This window comes from Coenobita brevimanus, chromosome 26 (assembly GCF_032717465.1).
Source record: "Coenobita brevimanus isolate Jiangsu-jjx chromosome 26, ASM3271746v2, whole genome shotgun sequence".
NCBI lineage: Eukaryota > Metazoa > Arthropoda > Malacostraca > Decapoda > Coenobitidae > Coenobita > Coenobita brevimanus.
Genome location: NC_136979.1, coordinates 42092291 through 42120248, shown reverse-complemented (window position 1 = coordinate 42120248; position 27958 = coordinate 42092291). Strand labels below are relative to the sequence as shown.

Genomic DNA, 27958 nt, shown 5'->3' with positions numbered 1-27958 from the left:
GTTAATACATGAGCTATCAGGGGTACAATCATCATTATTCTCACAAGCAATAGCAATCTGTGGAATAATTGGGGGTGGCAATGGTTTAGAAATTGTTGGTTGAGGTCTGCTTGGAGGAACTTCTGTCAATGGTGGAGGATGAGATGTAGGATATTTGACTGGTGAGATGTAATCATCCTCAATCTGTTCTACACTTCCTACCAATGGAGTAAGTGTAGAAGGCATTTCAAAGTGAAGAGCAGTGCAGTTTTTAGTTGGGTTACCAGTTGTGCCTGGGGGGCACACACAAGAGGGTCGATGCCCTTTAGTATGACATTCAGCATTTTCACCACAAAATTCAGGATAACAAATGTCCAGACACAGCCGGTTGACACACGTGTTATCAAAGGGACAATGATCATTACTTTCACATCCAATCAGAATAGGTGGAGGTGAAATAACAGGTGGCTGCCGTGTGGTTATAGGCAATGGTGGCCTAGTTGTGGGATGCTCTGCTATAGCAGGTGGCAATTCAGATGATGGGCCAGCAACTGGATGCAATGGGACCTCTGGTTGAAGCAGTGGTCTGTCTGTTATAGGGTGCAATGTTGTTACCCGTTCTGTAGATGAAGCCTTGCAGCTGACTTGTGGATCACCAGTAGTGCCTGGAGGACAAACACACACAGGACGATGTTGCATTGTTTTACAGTCAGCATCTTCTCCACATGTATTCAAACTACAAACATTATAACACAACATATTAATGCACGAGTTATCCATATCACAGTCATCGTTATTTTCACATGATATAAGAAGGGAAGGAACAACCGGAGGTGGAGGTGGTCGTGTAACTGGAGGTCTTGGAGGGGGACGAGTTCCATGTTCTGCCAAAGGTGGCGGAGGTTTTGTGGTGGAACCAGGAAGGGGTTGCAGGGTTGGTTCAATTGATGGAGGCTTGGCTCCTGCTACAGGTAGATGAACTGTCTCTGTCTCCACAGCAAGTGCTGAACATTTCACTGTTGGGTTACCTGTGGTTCCAGGAGGACAGGTGCACACTGGGCGGTGTCCAGTTGTCTGACAGTCAGCATTCTCTCCACAAAAACCTGGATAGCACATGTCTAGGCATAATCTATTCACACATGAATTATCTGAGGGACATTCATCTGATGTCTCGCAACCAACTGGCACTGGACCAGATGTTGGTGGGAAAGGTGGTTGTGTTACTGGGGGTGATGGGGGCCGTGGGGATGGTAGTTCTGTCAATGGGGGAGGCACTGGGCTGGTTGTTCCTGGTATGGGGTGAATTAGGTCACTTGGTTCAGTGGGGATGTGTTCAGCATGAGGAGCAGGATGTGTTGTTGGATGTTCTGTCTGAGTGGCAATACACCCAGTGGTAGGATCACCTTTCATTCCTGAAGGACAAGTACACACAGGTCGATGGGCAGCAACTTTACAGTCAGCATCATCACCACACACACCAAGACTGCATACATCATAGCACAGGTTGTTGATGCAGGAGTTATCTGTGGAACAATCATCGTTGTTCTCACAGGCAATTGAAACTGATGGAATAATTGGTGTAGGTTTCTTTCCTGGAGGTGGAGGTACTGGGGGTCGTTCTGGTGGATATTCAACTTCTGGTGATGGGTGAGGAATTTCAGGACCTTTAATTGGGATGATGTCATCAACAGATATTTCTGCACTTTCAGCCAGTGGTAAAACTGTTGATGGGTGTTCAGTCTGCAAAGCAATGCACTGTACTGTTGGGTTACCAGTTGTCCCAGAAGGGCAAGTGCACAATGGTCTATGTCCAACAGTTTGACAGTCTGCATTCTCTCCACAGAGACCAGGATAGCAGATATCCAGACACAGACGATTCACACATGAATTATCTACAGGACATTCTTCGACACTTTCACATCCTATCTGAATAGGTGGAGGACTAACAACAGGCAATGGACGAGCAGTTGTAGGTCTTGGTGGTCTGTGTGTGGGATGTTCTGCTATTGCAGGTGGTATTTCAGAAGATGGACCAGCAACTGGTTGTAAAGGGATCTCTGGCTGGAGTGGTGGTCTATCTGTTATGGGGTGCAATGTTGTTACCCTCTCTGTAGAAGTAGCCTTACAACTGACTTGTGGATCTCCAGTAGTTCCTGGAGGACACACACACACAGGACGATGCTGCATTGTCTTACAGTCAGCATTCTCCCCACAGGTATTCAAACTACAAACATCATAACACAACATATTAATGCATGAGTTATCCATATCACAGTCATCATTATTTGCACATGATATATGAAGTGGGGGAACAACTGGAGGTGGAGGTGGTCGTATAACTGGAGGTCCTAGAGGGGGGCGGGTTCCATGTTCTGCCAGAGGAGGTAGACGACTTGTGGTGGAACCAGGGAGGGGTTGCAGAGTTGGTTCAACTGATGGAGGCTTAGCTCCTGCTAAAGGTGGATGAACTGTCTCTGTCTCTACAGCAAGTGCTGAACATTTCATTGTGGGGTTACCAGTGGTTCCAGGAGGACAGGTGCATAATGGACGGTGTCCAGTTGTCTGACAGTCAGCATTTTCTCCACAAAAACCTGGATAGCACATGTCTAAACATAGTCTATTCACACATGAATTATCTGAGGGACATTCATCGGAGGTCTCACAACCAACTGCTACTGGACCAGGAGTTGGTGGGGAAGGTGGTTGTGTTACTGGGGGTGATGGAGGTCGAGGCGATGGCAGTTCTGCCAATGGGGAAGGTCTTGTGGTGGTTGTTCCTGGAATGGGCTGAGCTGGGTCACTTGGTTCAGTGGGGATATGTTCAGCCTGGGGAGCAGGATGTGTTGTTGGACGTTCTGTCTGAGTGGCAATACAACCAGTGGTAGGATCACCTTTCATTCCTGAAGGACAAGTACACACAGGTCGATGAGCAGCAACTTTGCAGTCAGCATCATCACCACACACACCAAGACTGCATACATCATAGCACAAGTTGTTGATGCAGGAGTTATCTGTGGAACAATCATCATTGTTTTCACAAGCAATTGAAATTGATGGAACAATTGGTATAGGTTTCTTTGCTGGTAGTGGAGGTACTGGGGGCCTTTCTGGTGGATACTCTACCTCAGGTGATGGATGAGGAATTTCAGGACCTTTAATTGGGATGATATCATCACCAGGTATTTCTGCACTTTCTGCCAGTGGTACTACTGTTGATGGGTATTCAGTTTGTAAAGCAATGCACTGTACTGTTGGGTTACCAGTTGTCCCAGAAGGGCAAGTGCACAATGGTCTATGTCCAACAGTTTGACAGTCTGCACTCTCTCCACAGAGACCAGGGTAGCAGATATCCAGGCACAGACGATTCACACATGAATTATCCAAAGGACACTCTTCGACGCTTTCACATCCTATCTGAATTGGTGGAGGACTAACAACATGTAGTGGACGAGCAGTTGTAGGCCCTGGTGGTCTGTGTGTGGGATGTTCTGCTATAGCAGGTGGCATATCAGATGATGGACCAGCAACTGGCTGCAGTGAGACCTCTGGCTGGAGTGGTGGTCTGTCTGTTATGGGGAGTAATGTTGTTAACCTCTCTGTTGAAGTAGCCTTACAACTGAATTGTGGATCTCCAGTGGTTCCTGGAGGACAAACACACACAGGACGATGCTGCATTGTCTTACAATCAGCATTCTCCCCACAGGTATTCAAACTACAAACATCATAACACAACATATTAATGCATGAGTTATCCATATCACAGTCATCATTATTTGCACATGATATAAGGAGTGGGGGAACAACAGGAGGTGGAGGTGGTCGTGTAACTGGAGGTCCTGGAGGGGGATGAGTTCCATGTTCAGCCACTGGAGGTGGAGGTCTTGTGGTGGAACCAGGGATAGGTTGCAGAGGTGGTTCAACTGATGGAGGCTTAGCTCCTGCTACAGGTGGGGGAACTGTCTCTGTCTCTACAGCAAGTGCTGAACATTTCATTGTGGGGTTACCAGTCGTTCCAGGAGGACAGATACACACTGGACGGTGTCCTGTTGTCTGACAATCAGCATTCTCTCCACAAAAACCTGGATAGCACATGTTAAAACAGAGTCTATTCACACAAGAATTATCCGTGGGACATTCATCTGAGGTCTCACAACCAACTGCTACTGGACCAGGTGTTGGTGGGGAAGGTGGTTGTGTTACTGGGGGTGATGGAGGTCGTGGGGATGGTAGTTCTACCAATGGGGAAGGTCTTGAAGTGGTTGTTCCTGGAATGGGTTGAACTGGGTCACTGAGTTCAGTGGGGATATGTTCAGCTTGGGGAGCTGGATGTATGGTTGGACGTTCTGTCTGAGTGGCAATACACCCAGTGGTAGGATCTCCCTTCATTCCTGAAGGACAAGTACACACAGGTCGATGAGCAGCAACTTTGCAGTCAGCATCATCACCACACACACCAAGACTGCATACATCATAACACAGGTTGTTGATGCAGGAGTTATCTGTGGAACAATCATCATTGTTTTCACAAGCAATTGAAATTGGTGGAACAATTGGTATAGGTTTCTTTGCTGGTAGTGGAGGTACTGGGGGCCGTTCTGGTGGATATTCAACCTCAGGTGATGGGTGAGGAATTTCCGGGCCTTTAATTGGGATGATATCATCACCAGGTATTTCTGCACTTTCAGCGAGTGGTACTACTGTTGATGGGTATTCAGTCTGTAAAGCAATGCACTGTACTGTTGGGTTACCAGTTGTCCCAGAAGGGCAAGTGCACAATGGTCTATGTCCAACAGTTTGACAGTCAGCATTCTCTCCACAGAGACCAGGGTAGCAGATATCCAGACACAGACGATTCACACATGAATTATCCAAAGGACACTCTTCGACGCTTTCACATCCTATCTGAATAGGCGGAGGACTAATAACAGGTAGTGGACGAGCAGTCGTTGGCCTTGGTGGTTTGTGTGTGGGATGTTCTGCTATAGCAGGTGGCATATCAGAAGATGGACCAGTAACTGGTTGTAATGGGACCTCTGGGTGGAGTGGTGGTCTGTCTGTTATGGGGAGTAATGTTGTTACCCTCTCTGTAGAAGTAGCCTTACAACTGACCTGTGGATCTCCAGTAGTTCCTGGAGGACACACACACACGGGACGATGCTGCATTGTCTTACAATCAGCATTCTCTCCACATGTATTCAAACTACAAACATCGTAACACAACATATTAATGCACGAGTTATCCATGTCACAGTCATCATTATTTGCACATGATATAAGAAGCGGGGGAACAACTGGAGGTGGTGGTGGTTGTGTAACTGGAGGTCCTGGAGGGGGACGAGTTCCATGTTCTGCTAGAGGAGGAGGAGGTCTTGTGGTGGAACCAGGGACAGGTTGCAGAGTTGGTTCAATTGATGGAGGCTTGGCTCCAGCTAAAGGTGGGGGAACTGTTTCTGTCTCTACAGCCAGTGCTTGACATTTCACTGTTGGGTTACCAGTTGTTCCCGAAGGACAGGAGCACAATGGACGGTGTCCAGTTGTCTGACAATCAGCATTCTCTCCACAAAAATCTGGATGGCACATGTCCAGGCATAGTCTATTAACACATGAATTATCTGAGGGACATTCATCGGAGGTCTCACAACCAACTGGCACTGGACCAGGTGTTGGTGGGGAAGGTGGTTGTGTTACTGGGGGTGATGGAGGTCGTGGGGATGGTAGTTCTGCCACTGGGGGAGGTCTTGAGGTGGTTGTTCCTGGAATGGGTTGAACTAGGTCACTTGGTTCAGTGGGGATATGTTCAGCTTGGGGAGCAGGATGTGTGGTTGGACGTTCTGTCTGAGTGGCAATACACCCAGTGGTAGGATCTCCCTTCATTCCTGAAGGACAAGTACACACAGGTCTGTGAGCAGCAATTTTACAGTCAGCAAATTCACCACACACACCAAGACTGCACACATCATAACAGAGGTTGTTGATGCAGGAGTTATCTGTGGAACAGTCATCATTGTTCTCACAAGCAATTGAAATTGGTGGAACAATTGGTATCGGTTTCTGTGCTGGCAGTGTAGGTAATGGGGGTCGTTCTGGTGGATATTCAATCTCTGGTGGTGGGTGAGTAACTTCAGGACCCTTCAGTGGAATGATGTCATCATCAGGGACTTCTGCACTTTCAGCCAGTGGTACTACTGTTAGTGGTTGCTCAGTTTGTAAAGCAATGCATTGCACTGTTGGGTTACCAGTTGTACCAAATGGGCAAGTGCATAAAGGTCTATGGCCCACAGTTTGACAGTCAGCACTCTCTGCACAGAGACCAGGGTAGCAGATATCCAGACACAAACGATTCACACATGAATTATCCATAGGACAGTCTTCAACGCTTTCACATCCTATTTGAATAGGTGGAGGACTAACAACAGGTGGTGGACGAGCAGTCGAAGGCCTTGGTGGTCTGGGTGTGGGATATTCTACTATAGCTGGTGGCATATCAGAGGATGGACCAGCAACTGGCTGCAATGGGACCTCTGGGTGGAGTGGTGGTCTGTCTGTTATGGGGTGTAATGTTGTTACCCTCTCTGTAGAAGTAGCCATACATCTGATCTGTGGATCTCCAGTAGTTCCTGGAGGACACACACACACAGGACGATGCTGCATTGTCTTACAATCAGCATTCTCCCCACATGTATTCAAACTACAAACATCGTAACACAACATATTAATGCATGAGTTATCCATGTCACAGTCATCATTATTTGCACATGATACAAGAAGCGGGGGAACAACTGGAGGTGGTGGTGGTTGTGTAACTGGAGGTCCTGGAGGGGGACGAGTTCCATGTTCTGCTAGAGGAGGAGGAGGTCTTGTGGTGGAACCAGGGACAGGTTGCAGAGTTGGTTCAATTGATGGAGGCTTGGCTCCAGCTAAAGGTGGGGGAACTGTTTCTGTCTCTACAGCCAGTGCTTGACATTTCACTGTTGGGTTACCAGTTGTTCCCGAAGGACAGGAGCACAATGGACGGTGTCCAGTTGTCTGACAATCAGCATTCTCTCCACAAAAACCTGGATGGCACATGTCCAGGCATAGTCTATTAACACATGAATTATCTGAGGGACATTCATCGGAGGTCTCACAACCAACTGGCACTGGACCAGGTGTTGGTGGGGAAGGTGGTTGTGTTACTGGGGGTGATGGAGGTCGTGGGGATGGTAGTTCTGCCACTGGGGGAGGTCTTGAGGTGGTTGTTCCTGGAATGGGTTGAACTAGGTCACTTGGTTCAGTGGGGATATGTTCAGCTTGGGGAGCAGGATGTGTGGTTGGACGTTCTGTCTGAGTGGCAATACACCCAGTGGTAGGATCTCCCTTCATTCCTGAAGGACAAGTACACACAGGTCTGTGAGCAGCAATTTTACAGTCAGCAAATTCACCACACACACCAAGACTGCACACATCATAACAGAGGTTGTTGATGCAGGAGTTATCTGTGGAACAGTCATCATTGTTCTCACAAGCAATTGAAATTGGTGGAACAATTGGTATCGGTTTCTTTGCTGGCAGTGTAGGTAATGGGGGTCGTTCTGGTGGATATTCAATCTCTGGTGGTGGGTGAGTAACTTCAGGACCCTTCAGTGGAATGATGTCATCATCAGGGACTTCTGCAATTTCAGCCAGTGGTACTACTGTTAGTGGGTGCTCAGTTTGTAAAGCAATGCACTGCACTGTTGGGTTACCAGTTGTACCAAATGGGCAAGTGCATAAAGGTCTATGACTCACAGTTTGACAGTCAGCACTCTCTGCACAGAGACCAGGGTAGCAGATATCCAGACACAAACGATTCACACATGAATTATCCATAGGACAGTCTTCAACACTTTCACATCCTATTTGAATAGGTGGAGGACTAACAACAGGTGGTGGACGAGCAGTCGAAAGCCTTGGTGGTCTGGGTGTGGGATATTCTACTATAGCTGGTGGCATATCAGAGGATGGACCAGCAACTGGCTGCAATGGGACCTCTGGGTGGAGTGGTGGTCTGTCTGTTATGGGGTGTAATGTTGTTACCCTCTCTGTAGAAGTAGCCATACATCTGACCTGTGGATCTCCAGTAGTTCCTGGAGGACACACACACACAGGACGATGCTGCATTGTCTTACAATCAGCATTCTCCCCACATGTATTCAAACTACAAACATCGTAACACAACATATTAATGCATGAGTTATCCATGTCACAGTCATCATTATTTGCACATGATATAAGAAGCGGGGGAACAACTGGAGGTGGTGGTGGTTGAGTAACTGGAGGTCCTGGAGGGGGACGAGTTCCATGTTCTGCTAGAGGAGGAGGAGGTCTTGTGGTGGAACCAGGGATGGGTTTCAGAGTTGGTTCAATTGATGGAGGCTTGGCTCCAGCTAAAGGTGGGGGAACTGTCTCTGTCTCTACAGCCAGTGCTTGACATTTCACTGTTGGGTTACCAGTTGTTCCCGAAGGACAGGAGCACAATGGACGGTGTCCAGTTGTCTGACAATCAGCATTCTCTCCACAAAAACCTGGATGGCACATGTCCAGGCATAGTCTATTAACACATGAATTATCTGAGGGACATTCATCGGAGGTCTCACAACCAACTGCCACTGGACCAGGTGTTGGTGGGGAAGGTGGTTGTGTTACTGGGGGTGATGGAGGTCGTGGAGATGGTAGTTCTGCCACTGGGGGAGGTCTTGATGTGGTTGTTCCTGGAATGGGTTGAACTGGGTCACTTGGTTCAGTGGGGATGTGTTCAGCATGGGGAGCAGGATGTGTGGTTGGACGTTCTGTCTGAGTGGCAATACACCCAGTGGTAGGATCTCCCTTCATTCCTGAAGGACAAGTACACACAGGTCTGTGAGCAGCAATTTTACAGTCAGCAAATTCACCACACACACCAAGACTGCACACATCATAACAGAGGTTGTTGATGCAGGAGTTATCTGTGGAACAGTCATCATTGTTCTCACAAGCAATTGAAATTGGTGGAACAATTGGTATCGGTTTCTTTGCTGGCAGTGTAGGTAATGGGGGTCGTTCTGGTGGATATTCAATCTCTGGTGGTGGGTGAGTAACTTCAGGACCCTTCAGTGGAATGATGTCATCATCAGGGACTTCTGCACTTTCAGCCAGTGGTACTACTGTTAGTGGGTGTTCAGTTTGTAAAGCAGTGCACTGCACTGTTGGGTTACCAGTTGTACCAAATGGGCAAGTGCATAAAGGTCTATGACCCACAGTTTGACAGTCAGCACTTTCTCCACAAAGACCAGGGTAGCAGATATCCAGACACAGACGATTCACACATGAATTATCCATAGGACAGTCTTCAACACTTTCACATCCTATTTGAATAGGTGGAGGACTAACAACAGGTGGTGGACGAGCAGTCGAAGGCCTTGGTGGTCTGGGTGTGGGATATTCTACTATAGCTGGTGGCATATCAGAGGATGGACCAGCAACTGGCTGCAATGGGACCTCTGGGTGGAGTGGTGGTCTGTCTGTTATGGGGCGTAATGTTGTTACCCTCTCTGTAGAAGTAGCCATACAACTGACCTGTGGATCTCCAGTAGTTCCTGGAGGACACACACACACAGGACGATGCTGCATTGTCTTACAATCAGCATTCTCCCCACATGTATTCAAACTACAAACATCGTAACACAACATATTAATGCACGAGTTATCCTTGTCACAGTCATCGTTATTTGCACATGATATAAAAAGCGGGGGAACAACTGGAGGTGGTGGTGGTTGTGTAACTGGAGGTCCTGGAGGGGGACGAGTTCCATGTTCTGCTAGAGGAGGAGGAGGTCTTGTGGTGGAACCAGGGACAGGTTGCAGAGTTGGTTCAATTGATGGAGGCTTGGCTCCAGCTAAAGGTGGGGGAACTGTCTCTGTCTCTACAGCCAGTGCTTGACATTTCACTGTTGGGTTACCAGTTGTTCCCGAAGGACAGGAGCACAATGGACGGTGTCCAGTTGTCTGACAATCAGCATTCTCTCCACAAAAACCTGGATGGCACATGTCCAGGCATAGTCTATTAACACATGAATTATCTGAGGGACATTCATCGGAGGTCTCACAACCAACTGCCACTGGACCAGGTGTTGGTGGAGAAGGTGGTTGTGTTACTGGGGGTGATGGAGGTCGTGGGGATGGTAGTTCTGCTAATGGGGGAGGTCTTGAGGTGGTTGTTCCTGGAATGGGTTGAACTGGGTCACTTGGTTCAGTGGGGATGTGTTCAGCTTGGGGAGCAGGATGTGTGGTTGGACGTTCTGTCTGAGTGGCAATACACCCAGTGGTAGGATCTCCCTTCATTCCTGAAGGACAAGTACACACAGGCCTGTGAGCAGCAATTTTACAGTCAGCAAATTCACCACACACACCAAGACTGCACACATCATAACAGAGGTTGTTGATGCAGGAGTTATCTGTGGAACAGTCATCATTGTTCTCACAAGCAATTGAAATTGGTGGAACAATTGGTATCGGTTTCTTTGCTGGCAGTGTAGGTAATGGGGGTCGTTCTGGTGGATATTGAATCTCTGGTGGTGGGTGAGTAACTTCAGGACCCTTCAGTGGAATGATGTCATCATCAGGGACTTCTGCACTTTCAGCTAGTGGTACTACTGTTAGTGGGTGTTCAGTTTGTAAAGCAATGCACTGCACTGTTGGGTTACCAGTTGTCCCAGAAGGGCAAGTGCATAAAGGTCTATGACCCTCAGTTTGACAGTCAGCACTCTCTCCACAGAGACCAGGGTAGCAGATATCCAAACACAGACGATTCACACATGAATTATCAATAGGACAGTCTTCAACACTTTCACATCCTATCTGAATAGGTGGAGGACTAACAACAGGTGGTGGACGAGCAGTCGTAGGCCTTGGTGGTCTGTGTGTGGGATATTCTACTATAGCTGGTGGCATATCAGAGGATGGACCAGCAACTGGCTGCAATGGGACCTCTGGGTGGAGTGGTGGTCTGTCTGTTATGGGGTGTAATGCTGTTACCCTCTCTGTAGAAGTAGCCTTACAACTGACCTGTGGATCTCCAGTAGTTCCTGGAGGACACACACACACAGGACGATGCTGCATTGTCTTACAATCAGCATTCTCCCCACATGTATTCAAACTACAAACATTGTAACACAACATATTAATGCACGAGTTATCCATGTCACAGTCATCATTATTTGCACATGATATAAGAAGCGGAGGAACAACTGGAGGTGGTGGTGGTTGTGTAACTGGAGGTCCTGGAGGGGGACGAGTTCCATGTTCTGCTAGAGGAGGAGGAGGTCTTGTGGTGGAACCAGGGATGGGTTTCAGAGTTGGTTCAATTGATGGAGGCTTGGCTCCAGCTAAAGGTGGAGGAACTGTCTCTGTTTCTACAGCAAGTGCTTGACATTTCACTGTTGGGTTACCAGTTGTTCCCGAAGGACAGGAGCACAATGGACGGTGTCCAGTTGTCTGACAATCAGCATTCTCTCCACAAAAACCTGGATGGCACATGTCCAGGCATAGTCTATTAACACATGAATTATCTGAGGGACATTCATCGGAGGTCTCACAACCAACTGGCACTGGACCAGGTGTTGGTGGGGAAGGTGGTTGTGTTACTGGGGGTGATGGAGGTCGTGGGGATGGTAGTTCTGCTAATGGGGGAGGCCTTGTGCTGGTTGTTCCTGATATAGGTTGAACTGGGTCACTTGGTTCAGTGGGGATGTGTTCAGCATGGGGAGCAGGATGAGTGGTTGGACGTTCTGTCTGAGTGGCAATACACCCAGTGGTAGGATCTCCCTTCATTCCTGAAGGACAAGTACACACAGGTCTGTGAGCAGCAATTTTACAGTCAGCAAGTTCATCGCACACACCAAGACTGCACACATCATAACAGAGGTTGTTGATGCAAGAGTTATCAGTGGAACAGTCATCATTGTTCTCACAAGCAATTGAAATTGGTGGAACAATTGGTATCGGTTTCTTTGCTGGCAGTGTAGGTAATGGGGGTCGTTCTGATGGATATTCAATCTCTGGTGGTGGGTGAGTAACTTCAGGACCCTTCAGTGGAATGATGTCATCATCAGGGACTTTTGCACTTTCAGCCAGTGGTACTACTGTTAATGGGTGTTCAGTTTGTAAAGCAATGCACTGCACTGTTGGGTTACCAGTTGTACCAAATGGGCAAGTGCATAAAGGTCTATGACCCATTGTTTGACAGTCAGCACTCTCTCCACAAAGGCCAGGGTAGCAGATATCCAGACACAGACGATTCACACATGAATTATCCATAGGACAGTCTTCAACACTTTCACATCCTATCTGAACAGGTGGAGGACTAACAACAGGTGGTGGATGAGCAGTCGAAGGGCTTGGTGGTCTGGGTGTGGGATATTCTACTATAGCTGGTGGCATATCAGAGGATGGACCAGCAACTGGCTGCAATGGGACCTCTGGGTGGAGTGGTGGTCTGTCTGTTATGGGGTGTAATGTTGTTACCCTCTCTGTGGAAGTAGCCTTACAACTGACCTGTGGATCTCCAGTAGTTCCTGGAGGACACACACACACAGGACGATGCTGCATTGTCTTACAATCAGCATTCTCCCCACATGTATTCAAACTACAAACATCGTAACACAACATATTAATGCACGAGTTATCCATGTCACAGTCATCATTATTTGCACATGATATAAGAAGCGGGGGAACAACTGGAGGTGGTGGTGGTTGTGTAACTGGAGGTCCTGGAGGGGGACGAGTTCCATGTTCTGCTAGAGGAGGAGGAGGTCTTGTGGTGGAACCAGGGATTGGTTTCAGAGTTGGTTCAATTGATGGAGGCTTGGCTCCGGCTAAAGGTGGGGGAACTGTCTCTGTTTCTACAGCAAGTGCTTGACATTTCACTGTTGGGTTACCAGTTGTTCCCGAAGGACAGGAGCACAATGGACGGTGTCCAGTTGTCTGACAATCAGCATTCTCTCCACAAAAACCTGGATGGCACATGTCCAGGCATAGTCTATTAACACATGAATTATCTGAGGGACATTCATCGGAGGTCTCACAACCAACTGGCACTGGACCAGGTGTTGGTGGGGAAGGTGGTTGTGTTACTGGGGGTGATGGAGGTCGTGGGGATGGTAGTTCTGCTAATGGGGGAGGCCTTGTGCTGGTTGTTCCTGCTATAGGTTGAACTGGGTCACTTGGTTCAGTGGGGATGTGTTCAGCATGGGGAGCAGGATGTGTGGTTGGACGTTCTGTCTGAGTGGCAATACACCCAGTGGTAGGATCTCCCTTCATTCCTGAAGGACAAGTACAGACTGGTCTATGAGTGGCAATTTTACAGTCAGCATCATCACCACACACACCAAGACTGCACACATCATAGCATAGGTTGTTGATGCAGGAATTATCCATGGTGCAATCATCATTGTTTTCACATGCAATAGGAATTTCTGGAATAATTATTGGTGTAGGTTTCTTTGGCAGTATTGTAGTTACTTGAGGTCGTTCTGATGGAAATTCAGCCACTGGTGATGGGTGATGAACTGCAGGACCCTTGATTGGGATGATGTCATCATCAAGTACTTCTGCACTTTCAGCCAGTGGTACCATTGTTGATGGGTATTCAGCCTGTAAAGCAATGCACTGTACTGTTGGGTTACCAGTTGTCCCAAATGGGCAAGTGCACAATGGTCTATGACCAACAGTTTGACAATCGGCATTCTCTCCACAGAGACCAGGGTAGCATATATCCAGACACAGACGATTGACACATGAATTATCCAAAGGACAGTCTTCAATGCTTTCACATCCTATCTGAATAGGTGCTGGACTAACAACAGGTGGTGGGTGGGTCATTACTGGTTGTGGTCGTCTGCTTGTGGGATGTTCTGCTAAGGCAGGTGGCATTTGAGATGAAGGACCAGCAATGGGATGCAATGGGACGTCTGGTTGTTGTGGTGGTCTGTCTGTTATGGGGCGCAATGTTGTCATCCTCTCTGTAGCAGTAGCTTTACAACTGACTTGTGGATCTCCTGTAGTTCCTGGAGGACACACACACACAGGCCGGTGCTGTAATGTTTTACAGTCAGCATCCTCTCCACATATATTCAAACTACAAGCATTGTAACACAACATGTTAATACATGAGTTTTCCACATCACAGTCATCATTATTCTCACATGATACAAGAACAGGGGGAACAACTGGAAGTGGAAGTGGTCGTGTAACCGGAGGTTCCGGAGGTGGACGAGTACCATGTTCTATCACAGGCGGTGGAGGTCTTGTGATGGAACCAGGGATGGGTTGCAAAGTTGGTTCAATTGATGGTGGCTTATCTCCTGCTACAGGAGGGGGAACTGTCTCTGTCTCCACAGCAAGAGCTTGACATTTTATTGTTGGGTTGCCAGTGGTACCAGGAGGACAAGTGCACAGTGGACGATGCCCAGTTGTTTGACAGCCTGCATTCTCTCCACACATACCTGGGTAGCATACATCTATGCACATTCTGTTTACACATGAATTGTCTGTGGGACAATCATCAGAGGCTTTACAACCAACGGGTATTGAACCAGGTGTTGGTGGATCTGGTGGTGATTGTGTTACAGGACTAGGCCTTTGTTTATGTTTAGGATATTCTGATATTGGTGGCTTACTGGGTGTACTTGAAGCAGCAACAGGACGCACATGGTATTCATCTTTTACTGCTGTTGTTTCTGCTATGGGTGCCACTGTCACTGGTAACTCAGTTAAAATAGCTACACATTTTTCTACTGGATCTCCAGTTGTTCCAGGTGGACACGTACACACTGGTCGATGAGAAGCTATTCTGCAGTCAGCATCCTCTCCACAAACACCCAATGAACATACATCATAACAGAGATGATTATAACAAGTATTGTCCATTGAACAGTCATCATTATTTTCACAAGCAATTGCAACTGGAGGAAGAATGGGTGGCAAGGGTTTCTTTGGTGGGAAATATGGGCGTCTAGTTGTTGTTGGTGCTGCGACCGGAGATAGGGTAGATGTAACAGCACTTTCTGGTCGAACTGGAAATGCTGGCAATGCTACTGTTGTGCCAGCTAGTGGTGTTGGCTGTGTGACAGGTCTTTCTGTTTGCTGAGCCGTGCATTTAATGGTTGGATTACCAGTGGTTCCTGGAGGACAAAGGCAAACGGGTCGATTTTTAAGTGTATGGCATTCTGCATGTTCTCCACATAAAGAGGAGCTGCATATGTCACTACACAAACGATTGATGCAAGTTGTATCATACGGACATTCATCATTGCTCTCGCATCCTATAATCACTGATGGAATTTGATGTACTGAAACTGGTGGTGGTTGGTGCGTATATGGTCTCTCATGTTCAGTAGTGAGGTATTCAGCAACTGGGTGTTGTGTAGAAGTGGTCAAAGCAATGGGTGGTGGATGAAAGCTAGTGGGATAAGATGGTCTTTCAGTTAGGGGGGGGAGAGGGTCACATTCATAGCCAGAACCTGTATATCCAAAAATACAAGAGCATATTGGAAAGTGATTTTGAGTGAAGCAGTTGGCAAAAGCTGAGCACGGATTTGATACTATACAAGGATTTATGCATTCCTGGTGGTGACATGCTTTGTCATGAGGGCAGTCACGGTCAAACAGGCATTCTGGCACAGGCGTGATGGGTGAAGGTTTCTTGCATTCAATGTAAGGATTGCCAAAATAACCTGGAATGCACTGACAAACTGGGCAATGGTTGACACCCTGACAATTTGTGTTAGGTCCACGACATGGATTAGTTACACTGCAAACTTGTTCACACTGGAAATTGTGGCATATTTGGTCATCGTCACAGTCAGAGTCCAGAGTACACTCGTCATCAATGTAGATTGGATGAGCTGCCACCCCTGGGCTGACTGTAGTGTGAGTTGGGTAGTCAGCTATTGGTGAAATGGTGCTAGTTGTGGTAGTGGTGAAGAGTTCACAGTAATACCCATTACCCACATATCCATGTATACATGAACACTGAGGCAGGTGAGTGATGACAGTGCACTCAGCAAAGTGAGAGCACGGACTAGCCAACCGGCATGGGTTGATGCACCTCCTCTCAGCACATGCTCTGTCTTGTGGACAATCTGCATCTGACAGACATTCAGGCTTGGGAGTTGTGACCACTGGGTAACACCTGTTGAGTGGATTGCCCTGGAACCTTGGTGGACATTTGCAGACAGGACGGTGGAGGATGACAGTGCACTCAGCCTCCACAGCACAGGAAGCAGTGACTGCACAAGGGTCGACGCACCGCTGGTTGATGCAGGAGTGTGTTGGGGAGCAATGTGAGTTAGCCTTGCACGCTGGGGATGGCAGGGGAGGAGAGGATGGGGGTTTTGGTGGTTGAAAAGGTTGTGGGATCAAGGTTGAAGCTGTGTCTACAAGCAGGGGAAGGGGAGTTGTTATAAGCATACACCCTTGGTATGGGTTGCCTGTATAGTCAGGGAGACAATAGCATATAGGGACATTGTTAGTAACTACACATTTGGTGTTAAAACCGCATGCATTCGGGGAGCAATGTTGGGATGGTGGTGGTGCTGAAAAAGTTAGGAATCATGCAATTAACACATGCAGAGAAAAACAATAATTTTAATATTTTGTACATAATGATACATGCCAAACTCTTTAAAAACTAGATGCAAACATCACTGACAACAGAATAAAATATAAACATGCTCTATGTATGTTCATGCAGTGTAACATGCTTTCTCATCACAATTAACATGTTCATGCTACCAGTGCTTAATACATTATAATGCTGCTTTGAAATTTGCAAGAATATTGCCTATTTAGCAGGAAACCAAGAAATAGCAATAACTTCCCAATCATTCTAGGAGGGTACTTACATGGTCGACATTCCACCTGTGGATCTCCTTCATAGCCACGAGGGCAACTGCAGAGAGGCTTGTGACTGGCGACACTGCAGAGAGCACTGATCCCACAGTAACCAGGGCAAGGGTCCACACACTTCTGGTTGAGGCATGCAAGGTACCTAGGGCAATCAGAATTGATGAGGCATTCTGGTTTGCACTCCACAAACGGATTGCCAAAGTAGCCAGGGTAGCAGGTACAATCATGGCGGTTGTCTCTCACAGCACAATTTGCATTGATGCCACAGGGGTCTGGATTGCAAGGGTCCTTGGGTACATCTGTAACAGAGTTATCACTTATTGAGTGAAAATACATGACTGATATCCACAAATGAATAGTCTCTTATACACTGTTAAATATGCGATGCCTGTCTCTGTAGATGTGGAGGAACTTGATGAGTCATCCTGCTGCTGCTGCTGTGACACTGCACTGAGTGGGGGAGTGGAAGAGAAGGGTGAGTGGGTGCAGGGGGAAGTTGGTCAATTGGGGAAAAGGTCTATGGTGAAAACAGGTCCATGGAGGGGATAGGTAGGATATCCAATGAAAGGAAAACAAGTACTGTATGCCCTCCCATGGGGGGAAAATTAGTTCATGAGGGAAAAAGGTAGGTTTCTCAATAGAGGAAACAGTTCATGGGGGAATAAGTACAACTGCCTCCACTTTTAAGTACAGCACTACTGTGGAAACTTTTCCCCCACTGGAAGGGCCAGTGTATGAGTGGTAATTGCATACCTCTTAGATATAACTATTATAAGTTAGAAGCTGAGTATTTAACCACAAAATGATGGTTCTAAGTGGTTTTTAAACCCAACAACGAGTACCTTTGTAGGCCAATGGTCCGTCCCTTATAAATACTGTTAAATAAAAAGGTACTGTGTCTGACATTATGGACAGTTGTACTGTAAATAACATGTATACAGACTGTATAAGCTGGGATACAATAATGATTATAATGTATAGAAGTACAGTATAAATCTATGCGCTAAAATTCACGAGTTAGGTTCTGTGGACATGGAGCATTCCAGTAAGAAAATGGGAAGAGCTCCAATAACATTAATATTAAAATTGGTAGTAGTTTTCATATAAAACTAAAGTAAGTAGATGAAGCTGTTTATGTTGTTAATTTAGTGAACTAACAGACTATAATAATTTTGTACATGATCAAGGTAGTAAGGGTCAACTCCAAATGACCCAGAACTGCTGCCATTTCTATTGTCCACATTCTCTATGTGGAAAGCAGGGAAGAGAAAGGTAACATGGACACAATTCTGCAAAATGTGATCCCACACAGCATGTTCAGTCATCCATTGCCATTTGGAAACTGACATCACTAAACACCATTCTGTTTTAGAGCTAAGAAATTTTTTGTATTTATCAGTGAATTGGTTGGAACTGAGAGTGGTTAAAAGAGATAGATTCATCCTGTCAAAAGCTATTACAACTACAAAGGGTGATGTCTTGGGGGTCTTATGAGACACCAGTGTATTTACTTATGTTTTACACATACAGTAAAACCTCTACAATTCAGCATCCTTCAAGTCGGAAACCTACAACTCGGGAAGGCTCCAAATTATTCATTTAAAAAATCAAAAGTCAAAAATTCCCAAAAATGCACACATGAGAGGAAGAGAGTCGGCAAAAATCCCCCCAACTCGGTAAGATGCCGAGTTGTACAGTAAAGTTTAAGTGTTTAATGTTTAGTTCCCCAGTATAGTACAAGTCATAAATACATTACAGTATGGCATTTATTGTGTTAATTGTGCTTTACATAGTGTACAGTGTCAAGTACAGTACAGTAAAGGTGTGCCCAAAAATGATCTTGAGCCCCCCTAACACCTCCAAAAACCGCCAAAAGTCCTCCTCCATACCTGGAATACACCCTACAACTGCATGGAATCATGGTAAGGCAACTTTTACTGTTTATTGTAAAAACTTTTAATTTTTTTCCATTTTTTCCTTTTTTTTATGTGTGTGTGTGCTGAGGGGGAACTTAAAGTTCATCCCTAAAACTTGGTAAATAGGCTAACTTGGCAAGGCTTGCACATGTATTATGCCGAGTTGTAGAGGTTTTACTGTACTGTGGTCTGATTACTATTATGAGTTTGTTCCAACAAGGTAAACATGAGACATAAATGAATACACTGGTGTCATAAGTCCTCCAATGTGCCACTCCCTGTGGTACTTAGACATCCCCCTCGTAGGAGGAAAATAGGTCAATGAGAGAATAAATAAATTCCCCCATGTGGGGAAAAAAGGCTCATGGGAGGAATATATTAATCCATCTCAATAGGGGAGAACAAATGAGGCAATGGGTAACCCCATATGGGAAGAAAATATGGCAGATTCTCAAATTTAGCACTGTAAAAACCTCACGAAATTTAAGTTGTCCAAATTTAAATGAATCCTTATTGAGAAAAATACATTGGTGCTGAGGGTGACTGGTGGCAACACAAACAAATAATATTTTTTTTCTATTTAGTTTTCTCTTCTTACTCCTTCCTTTGAACATCAAACATCAAACAATCCGAACAATATCACAGCTTACCATTTCCAGTGCCTCCTTTTCAATGTATACAGTACTGGTATTACCAAATGAATGTACAGTAATTACTTGCTAATAGATTCTTAATAACAACATAATCAAAAAGTCATGTTGTATCAACGTTAAAAATATCCATCCATCCATCATCCAATCCTACATTGCCCCATAAGGAGCTTAGAAGCCCGGGGCTAGGCAAGTTGATCTTGACATTTAAGATGAGAGTGACCAGCCTCACTCATCCCTGAGTGGTAATACGTGAGCAATAAACCCCAACCACGCCTTGGATATAAACCTTCACTGGCTCAATCTTATTAGAGCACCATAATTACCCACTAACCACCAGTTGCCATAATTTAGTTATATGGTCACCACCCAGTGTAGCAAATGGTTTCCTGCTGTACAGGAAACCATTTGGCCTGTCACTCAGTGTAGAGTCACCCACAGGCAGAAGAAAGAGGAAAGAATGAAGGAAAGAAAGACAGAAGAGGGAGTGTAAAGTCACCCACAGGCAGAAAGACGAGGAAAGAATGAAGGAAAGAAAGACAGAAGAGGATGGATGGGAAGAAGTATGGAGGAGAGGAAAGGGCAGACACCTGAGGGCAGCACTACATCAAGTGAGTGGATGGTGAGCGCCCCCACCTACCACTCTGTTACTCTAAAGCTGAAATGAGCCCATCAGCTGGAGCACACAGCCACCTCCCTGTTACCATTTTCGTTAAAGTCTAATCATCAATTCATGCAATTGTAACTTTGCTTCCCATAATTTTTAGTTATTGTGCATTATCTTCTTTTATTTTGGCTCATATCATCAAGCATAGTTATTTCCAGTGAAACATGGGCTAGGTATTTCAACTATTATTATTATTATTATTATTATTTTTATTCATGCCCTCTTGAAAGCAGTCATTATCCATTAGGTTAGGACTGTTTGTCCTGGTTCGTGTCGAGCACACGGATACATTTTGTCATACAACAACGAATGCACAGAATGCACATAGCTGGTACTTGCACATCCATTCACTCAGTGTCTTTATTACACTCATTTTCAATGTTGTATTGCTCGTAAACAATGCAGTGTGTGAAATATGACACTACAATTCACATGTTTTGGCACAGGCTAGACATGACTGAGGCATCTTAATTTCTAAATGAAAGAAGACACAGAATGTACACAGCTGGTACCTGCACAACCATTCACCCAGTCTTTATTTCTGTCATTTTTAACATTGTGGGTTGGGTTGCGAGAGGCAGACCGAAAAAGAACTAGGACAAGGTCATAAAGCGTGACCTCAAGGATAAGGGACTGAACAGGAGGGCTGCCAAAGATCGAGCAGTATGGAGGGTCGCCATTAGGCGATGAAGGCTGAGGCATGCAAGCATGTTGGAGCCTTTATAAGTGAAACGAAACGAATGTGCAATATACAACGTTGCTATTCACGTGTTGTTTTGGCGAGGCTAGAGTGTCATCACTTGCATCCTTGACCATGTGTGACTGCTTTCTTGACCATGTGAACAGCTGATGCAATACATGCCATTAATGATGCAGTTCATACTATATCTCTATATTTACTTATTTAATTCTGAATTGCAAAATTTCAGTGTAATTATGAACACCATATTGTAACATGAATCACTTCCTAACTTTTATGTTGTAAAACTGATTCATCACAAAAAAAGGCATCATACCTCAAGGGTTTACTACATATAGCCAGTTCAGCACAAATAATGGCCATGATCTTTTCATCAAATGACCTTTTAACTGTGACCCATATTTATATTTTGACTGCCAGCTGTAATTTTTCAGTTCCACGTAGCCAGACTGCATTTGCGGACAGAAACCAAGCAGCCCTAGATGCATTCAGAATCCCAAACTCTAGCCTTGACCAGTCAAAAATTTCAAGTTGTAGTCGAAAAATTGCAACTTGGTAGATATTTGATGTGTTGTCAAAAATCATGTTGTCCAAATTTAATCACATAAGGTGTGAAAAGCTGCTGTAGGTCCATGTGTGAACACATGTCTGTGGAAATAATAAGCCCAGTTCTGAAAATAGGTTCAATGGGTAAAAAATTCCAAGGTGAAAATTAGTCCACAGGAGCAAATAGGTCCATTCTGGGAACAGGTCTTCCACCATGGTAAGGAAAATAGGTCCAAGGAGATGGAGGGCAGAAAGTGGGTCCATTAGGGTAAATTGGCCAATGCAAGAACAGCTCCAAGGAGGGAAAATACGTGGGTGGGAGGATGTCTCGTAATAGGTGTAGCAGGACACAGGCTTATGTAGCTATTATTGCCTGAAATTATGTGGTCTACACTGATCTCTCCTAGCAACAAAATAATGTCTTATTGCTTAAAAAATACATGATCATCACTGATTTCTCTCCACAACAGAATTGTCTCTTACTGTCGGAAATTACATGGTTTACAATAACATATTTACAACAGTCACATTTTACTAGCTTATACAGTAATATGTACCACAGTATACACTGATATCTTTCCATCCAACCAGCTGTTAGGAGCACTGGGATCTTGGTTTAGTCTGTCTAGTCCAGACATTTAAGGTGAGTGTGACCAGTTACTCACTCATGTGGCATTATGTGAACAGGACTCCAGACGTAAACACCCACGGACCACATCCAGTCAGTGCCTTAATTCACTAGATGACCAGGTGACCAAAAAGTGTGCGAAGGCAGTAGAGCCAATGCACTTTAACAGTACACATCACAGAGGTCCACTACTGATCTTCCTGCATGCATCAGAGAACTGATCTCACTACAACACTTATTTTCATGTACTGATGACAAAATGGGTCAAGTCTTTACCATACTGTCAAATACCTGATGGACCATCAGTGTCTTGCCAAAAGGACTTTTCTTATGGCCCTGTTAATGGCTTGCTATGTTGTATGAATGAGGTAATGTACGGTAGTATGAAGGGCAGCATTACGATCAAGACATGTTGAGTTGTGACATATATATTAGTGGCTGAGTAAGTTCTCAGTTTAACAACTCTTTTCCCTCTTGTCAACATTCTTGCAGTTATATTAAGTCTCCCTAATGATGACTTACATTTAAGGCAAGTCTTTGATGATTACTTCTGTAAAATCCCCTATTTCACAAACTTTTTGTTCCACAAATGTGGATTTTTTCTACACTCAAATACTTTTTTGTTTAATTAATATGACTCTAAATCTTCCATGATTTCCAGTAGACTGTGACTGAAACAAGTCAGTACAATGCAATTTTTTTACTGACACTTTTATATCCTGATTCTGTAATAACTTTGTAACTAAGTCAGTTCACTGCAAGACAGATTTACTACTGTTTATGCCACACTGCTGAGAAGTTGTTGTTGACCACACTGCAGTCTTATCAAACCGTACTCATTCTTCACTGGAAAAGAGGGATTCAGAAAACTGCATGTTCCATAACTGGTCCTTTGATAAGTGTTATTTGGCTGGAAAATTTGGATGGTTTGTGACAATATAACTGAGTAAGACTTTTGTGATGTAGAATGAAACTTAAATTCTTCCTTTTGGAGGAAGCGTGAGAAGGAAGTGTAAAGTTTAACATACTGTGCACAGAACTTGCAAGGTTATGTTTGGCACTATGATACTGTGTGTTTTCAAGCTAATGGGAAGAAACACAGAATTATAGTGCTTCGTGACACTGATAATTTGGAACTGTGTTTTTTCACAATGCATTGTTGTGCTTAAATGACTCAGTTTGTGCTTTCTTAGTACTCCAATATTGGTAAAAAACATTCCAAGGGCCAGTACTGGGATAACATTTTCTGGAGTATTCTGAACAGTTAACAAATTGATTTTAGGGCATTTTTCACTGACTGGTTTTCTAGGAGCGGTCTTTTGAGTTTACGGCTTTTTCATCTCTGGTAGTCAGACCTCAATTTACTAGGATGTATGGAGGTGTAGTGATACTTTAATTGCAACAGCAGACTGTAAGACATGCTTTTGATTCTAGATTAAAGAGTTAAAAGTTAGCACTGGCTTACTTCTGGCTTCAAAATAATTCAGTAATGAGTCAAAAGCAACTTTAAGTACAAAACAGTTGTTAATTCATGCCAAACTTAAAAATGAAACACGTTTAAGTGAAACTTAACGAAGACCTATATTCCATTCTTACAGAACGGTTGTGTCTGTTCAATAAGTCTTGTAAACCTATCCTGTTTGTCATAAACTGGATGATAACTTGACTGTCTTGAGAGTAGTTATATAATATAGTACACCAAGGAAATCTGCAGGAGTTAGGTTTCTCAAAACCCATGAATACTGACATCCATGAATACTCATCACCGACTTAAATTACCGATACTTTGTAATATACTGTACAGTACTGATACACATGAAGATCACGGGTGGGCCTTCATGCTGTGTACTGATATACAGTACTTCATCATCCTCAGTGCCCTCATATGAGGTCTGTCCAAAAAGAAGTTAAACTTTTTAAATAGTGCAGCAAGTAGCTGGCAAAGTGTGAGCACAGTGGGAGCTCTGTGTAGCGGAGATTTTGAGCTTTAGTCTAACACTAGCTGCATCACACCATGTCACTTAGTCAATGATGTACACAAGCTTGTGTGAATGTGTGCTTAGTGCAATTGGTGATTTGCTGCAAGCTGAACAATGAAGGATCTTGAAGAGCAACATGTCTGCATGAAATTCAGTTCCAAAATGTGAAACACTTTTATGGTGACTTTTCAAATGTTGCAACGGGCTTCATTCATTCATTCATTGCCAGACGCCATGTATCCCAAACGGGGTGGCCAACGGCTTAGAGTTAATTGTTTTACAGGGAGGGGCACTAATCCTCCACCAACCCCACTTGACAACGGGCTTATGGGGAAGATTGTTTGAGCCATATGCAAAATCACAAGTGGTTCCAGCTGTTAAAATCAGGAAAAACATGTACCAAAGACGATCCCAAATCTGGACAGCTTTCATCTGACTGTCTGTGAAGTTTCCAAAGATGTAGGCATCTGTAAAAGTTCATGCCACATGATTTTAACCAAAAAAATGAAGATACACTGTGTTGCCACAAAATTTGTGCCATGTCTGCTGACAGATGACCAAAAAGAGAACTGTGTCATAGTCAGTCATGAGCTGTTTGATGGTTCGAATGCTGATGAAAACATTCTGAAAAATATCATAACAGGTGATGCAATGTGGGTGTATGGCTCTGGTGCTGAAACATGAGGCTGTCATTGCAGTGCATTGGAAGATTGTCACTGCAACAAAAAAAAAAATGTCAGAGTCAGTCAACTGTGATCATCTTTTTTTTATTAGAAGAGCATCGTTCATCATAAGTTTGTTCCACACAGTCAAACAGTCATTAAAGAGTTTTACTTGGATATCCTGAAGCATCTGAGGGAAGCAGTGTGAAGGAAGAGGCCTGAGGCATGGACAAATAAAACCTGGACACTGTACCATGACAATGTACCTGCTCACGTATCGTTCCTTACCTATGATTTTTTGGCGAAGCACGAGATGACTATTGTCCCCCAGCCACCCTATTCTCTGGATTTGACCCCCCCCTCAATAGTTGAAATCCACCCCGAAAGGTCGTCGATTTCAGACAATAGAAGAGATAGAAGAAAATTTGCCAAGTGCACTAAACACACATTCACTTAAGCACATGTATCATGATGACTAAGTGATGCATGATGTGGCTAGTGTTAGACTAAAGCTCAAAGTTGCTGCTACACAGCGCTCCCAATGTAATCACACTATGCTTGGTAGTTGGTGTGCTATTTAAAAGGTTCAGTTTCTTTTTGGACAGACCTCATACAGTTTCTTAGATGCTGGTCTAAGAAGTTCAGGCACTCCAACTGGATGTGGTCTGTAAGGGTCTACTTCCTGGGGAGGGGTGGCTGGAGCTTGCTGCTCACATACCACCACTCTGGGGTGAGCACCTGGTCACTTTTACTTTTTATGTATGGACTAAGGGGCCGGACACACTTGCCTGTGAACATGTGATCGACAAGACGAAATGAAGCACTGGGTTAGAGTTGCTTCCATAATTGAGCCTGAACGGTGGACAGACCCTTGAGCCTCGTTTCCTCTTGACGATCAAATGTTTGGGGGCAAGTGTGAGGCCTAGCCCTAGGCCTCCGTGCTCCTGATGGGACAATACTGAGCTGTATGAAGGATGGATGGAATATACTGATACCAATATAGATGCCATGTGCAGCCATGTAGTTTGGGGGATATCATCAGGTTACAAGGATAAGTGTAAACTTTGATACCAGTAATAAGCAGAGACAAATGGAGGTCCTGAAGAAATAACTCTTAAGTATGAAATCGAAAGGTGGGCATCTTCAGGAAACTCACTGGAATAATTTTGGATCTGAAACTTTTTAAAAAGAACGTATGATTTTTTTCCCTTAAACTTTAGCACAATACTAACAGTGCATAACTATTTCTTGTTTATTCAAAATATTATATTCCACATGAATTACAATTATAGTAACCTCTCAACTAATGCAAGTTTAAACAGCACGATTTCGTTTTAACACGAGCAAATATTTAAGGAGCTATGTTTAACTAACAAGGGTTTCTAGATTTAAAGCAACTTTACACATATGTGATGTTTTCAAATTAGCCACATGTGCCTTGGACAGTCCCGAGCTGATAGACTGTCTCGGGGACAGTTTAATTTATTCAACTGAAAAAATATATACAGTATATATATTGTATCTGTTTTATTATGGTAAATTAAGTCTTTACATATCAGGACAGCAGAGCAAGGAGGGGAAGCGGCAGGAGGTGGGTGAGGGCTGGAGGTGGGGGAGCGGGGTGAGGTGGGACAGCAGCAGACTATGAGTGATGCATAGATGAAATGATGCTGTGTGTTGTTACTGTTTGTGACCTACTTACCATAATGAAAGTGTCACTTTTACTGTATTTTCTATGACCTACTAATGCATTAATAATGTTGTGGAATTTTTACAATGCCGTGAAAGAAGCAAAATTGAAAGAAAATCCACGTAAACAACGAAAACAGTACTGTATATATTTGGGGAGAAGTAAACAAAGCTTAGGCCCAACTAGGGCTGAAATGTTGTTTACTTCTCCCTAAATATACTGTTTTTATTTTTTACGTAGATTTTCTTTCAAATTAATATTGTTGCTTTTAAGTTTAGTGTAGCATAACTTCCCAAATGGGTAGAGTTTCCCAGAGTCCAGGAACGTAACCCCCAATATTACCATTGTTTCTTATGGGAAAATTATGTTTAAATAACATGTTTTAAGATAACATGACCTCTCCAGGAACATAACACTCACGTTATTTGAGAAGTTACTGTACCTGAAATAACATACACTGAATGGACAAACTTTAAGGTAACAGTTGGGTACTAAAACTAATTTCTAGATATCACAGGCTGAAGTTAAGGTTATGGCAGTTTATTATTAGACAGGGGTAACTCACCTGGCTTCTTCGGCTGACAGCCAACAAGGGGATTTCCAGTGTAGCCATCTTGGCAGCTGCACAATGGGTTGTGGCTGACAACACTGCAGACTGCTTTTTCTCCACACACACCCACACAAGGGTCCACACATTTCAGACTGACACATGCCTTACTCAGAGGACAATCAGAATTGATGGTACATTCAGGCCGGCAGCTGATGTTTGGATCACCAAAATAGCCAGGGATACACGAGCAGACAGCTCTGTCTGCTACCACCTCACATGAGGTGTATGGGCCACAAGGTGTTGGGTTGCATGGGTCTGGTGGAGTCTCAACTGATGAACAACACACAAATTATCAGCATCACGCTACAATATCCTAACATACACAAACATAACTGTGGGAAACTATATTTTCAAACTAAATGCCATGTATTGTACTGTACATGAAGTCACTGTTACCATACCAAGCAAATCTTCCTATAACAGTGTGAGGTAGAAGAAGAAAAATTTTTCATCACATTACATGGGGAGCTGTTGCATGATACTGTCACTCTTTATGAATTAAAATAATTTCCAAACCATGAATTATTTATATATAATAACTCTGCTGCATTATTCAAATATTAATGTAATACAAAGGCTACCACTTACTTGGCTTACAATGAATGAATGGATCACCAGTCAGATATTTAGGACATGTGCATACTGGCCGGTGATTGACCACATCACAGAAAGCATCAATGCCACAAGTGCCAGGGCATGGGTCCACACATCGGTTGTTGATACAGGCAAGGTACTGTGGACATTCTGAGTTGCCAACACACTCTGGGCGACACTGAACGTAAGGATTTCCAAAATAGCCCTCGATGCAAGAACATATTCCTCGGTTCCCTTCCACACGACAATTGGCATTGACAGCACATGTACCTTCTCTGCAAGGGTCTACCGGTTCTCTGGACGGAGGTGTTGTTGTTTCAACTGCAATATAAATATAATTATGTTATTAGCATGATATGTACAGGGATAATCCATCCATCCATCCATCATCCAATCCTACATTGCACCAAGAGGAATGTAGGAGCCTGAGGCTAG

The 27958-nt window shown here is 44.4% G+C and overlaps 1 protein-coding gene across 1 annotated transcript in view; it reads right to left on the bottom strand.

The window, feature by feature from the left end:
• dpy (fibrillin-like protein dumpy) overlaps nt 1-27958 on the bottom strand; it is a 442341-nt gene that overhangs the window by 100811 nt on the left and 313572 nt on the right. The window contains 4 exon segments of the mRNA XM_080267992.1: nt 976-13175; nt 16878-17180; nt 26885-27199; nt 27518-27844. Of these exon segments, the coding sequence (XP_080124118.1) occupies nt 976-13175; nt 16878-17180; nt 26885-27199; nt 27518-27844 (13145 nt within the window).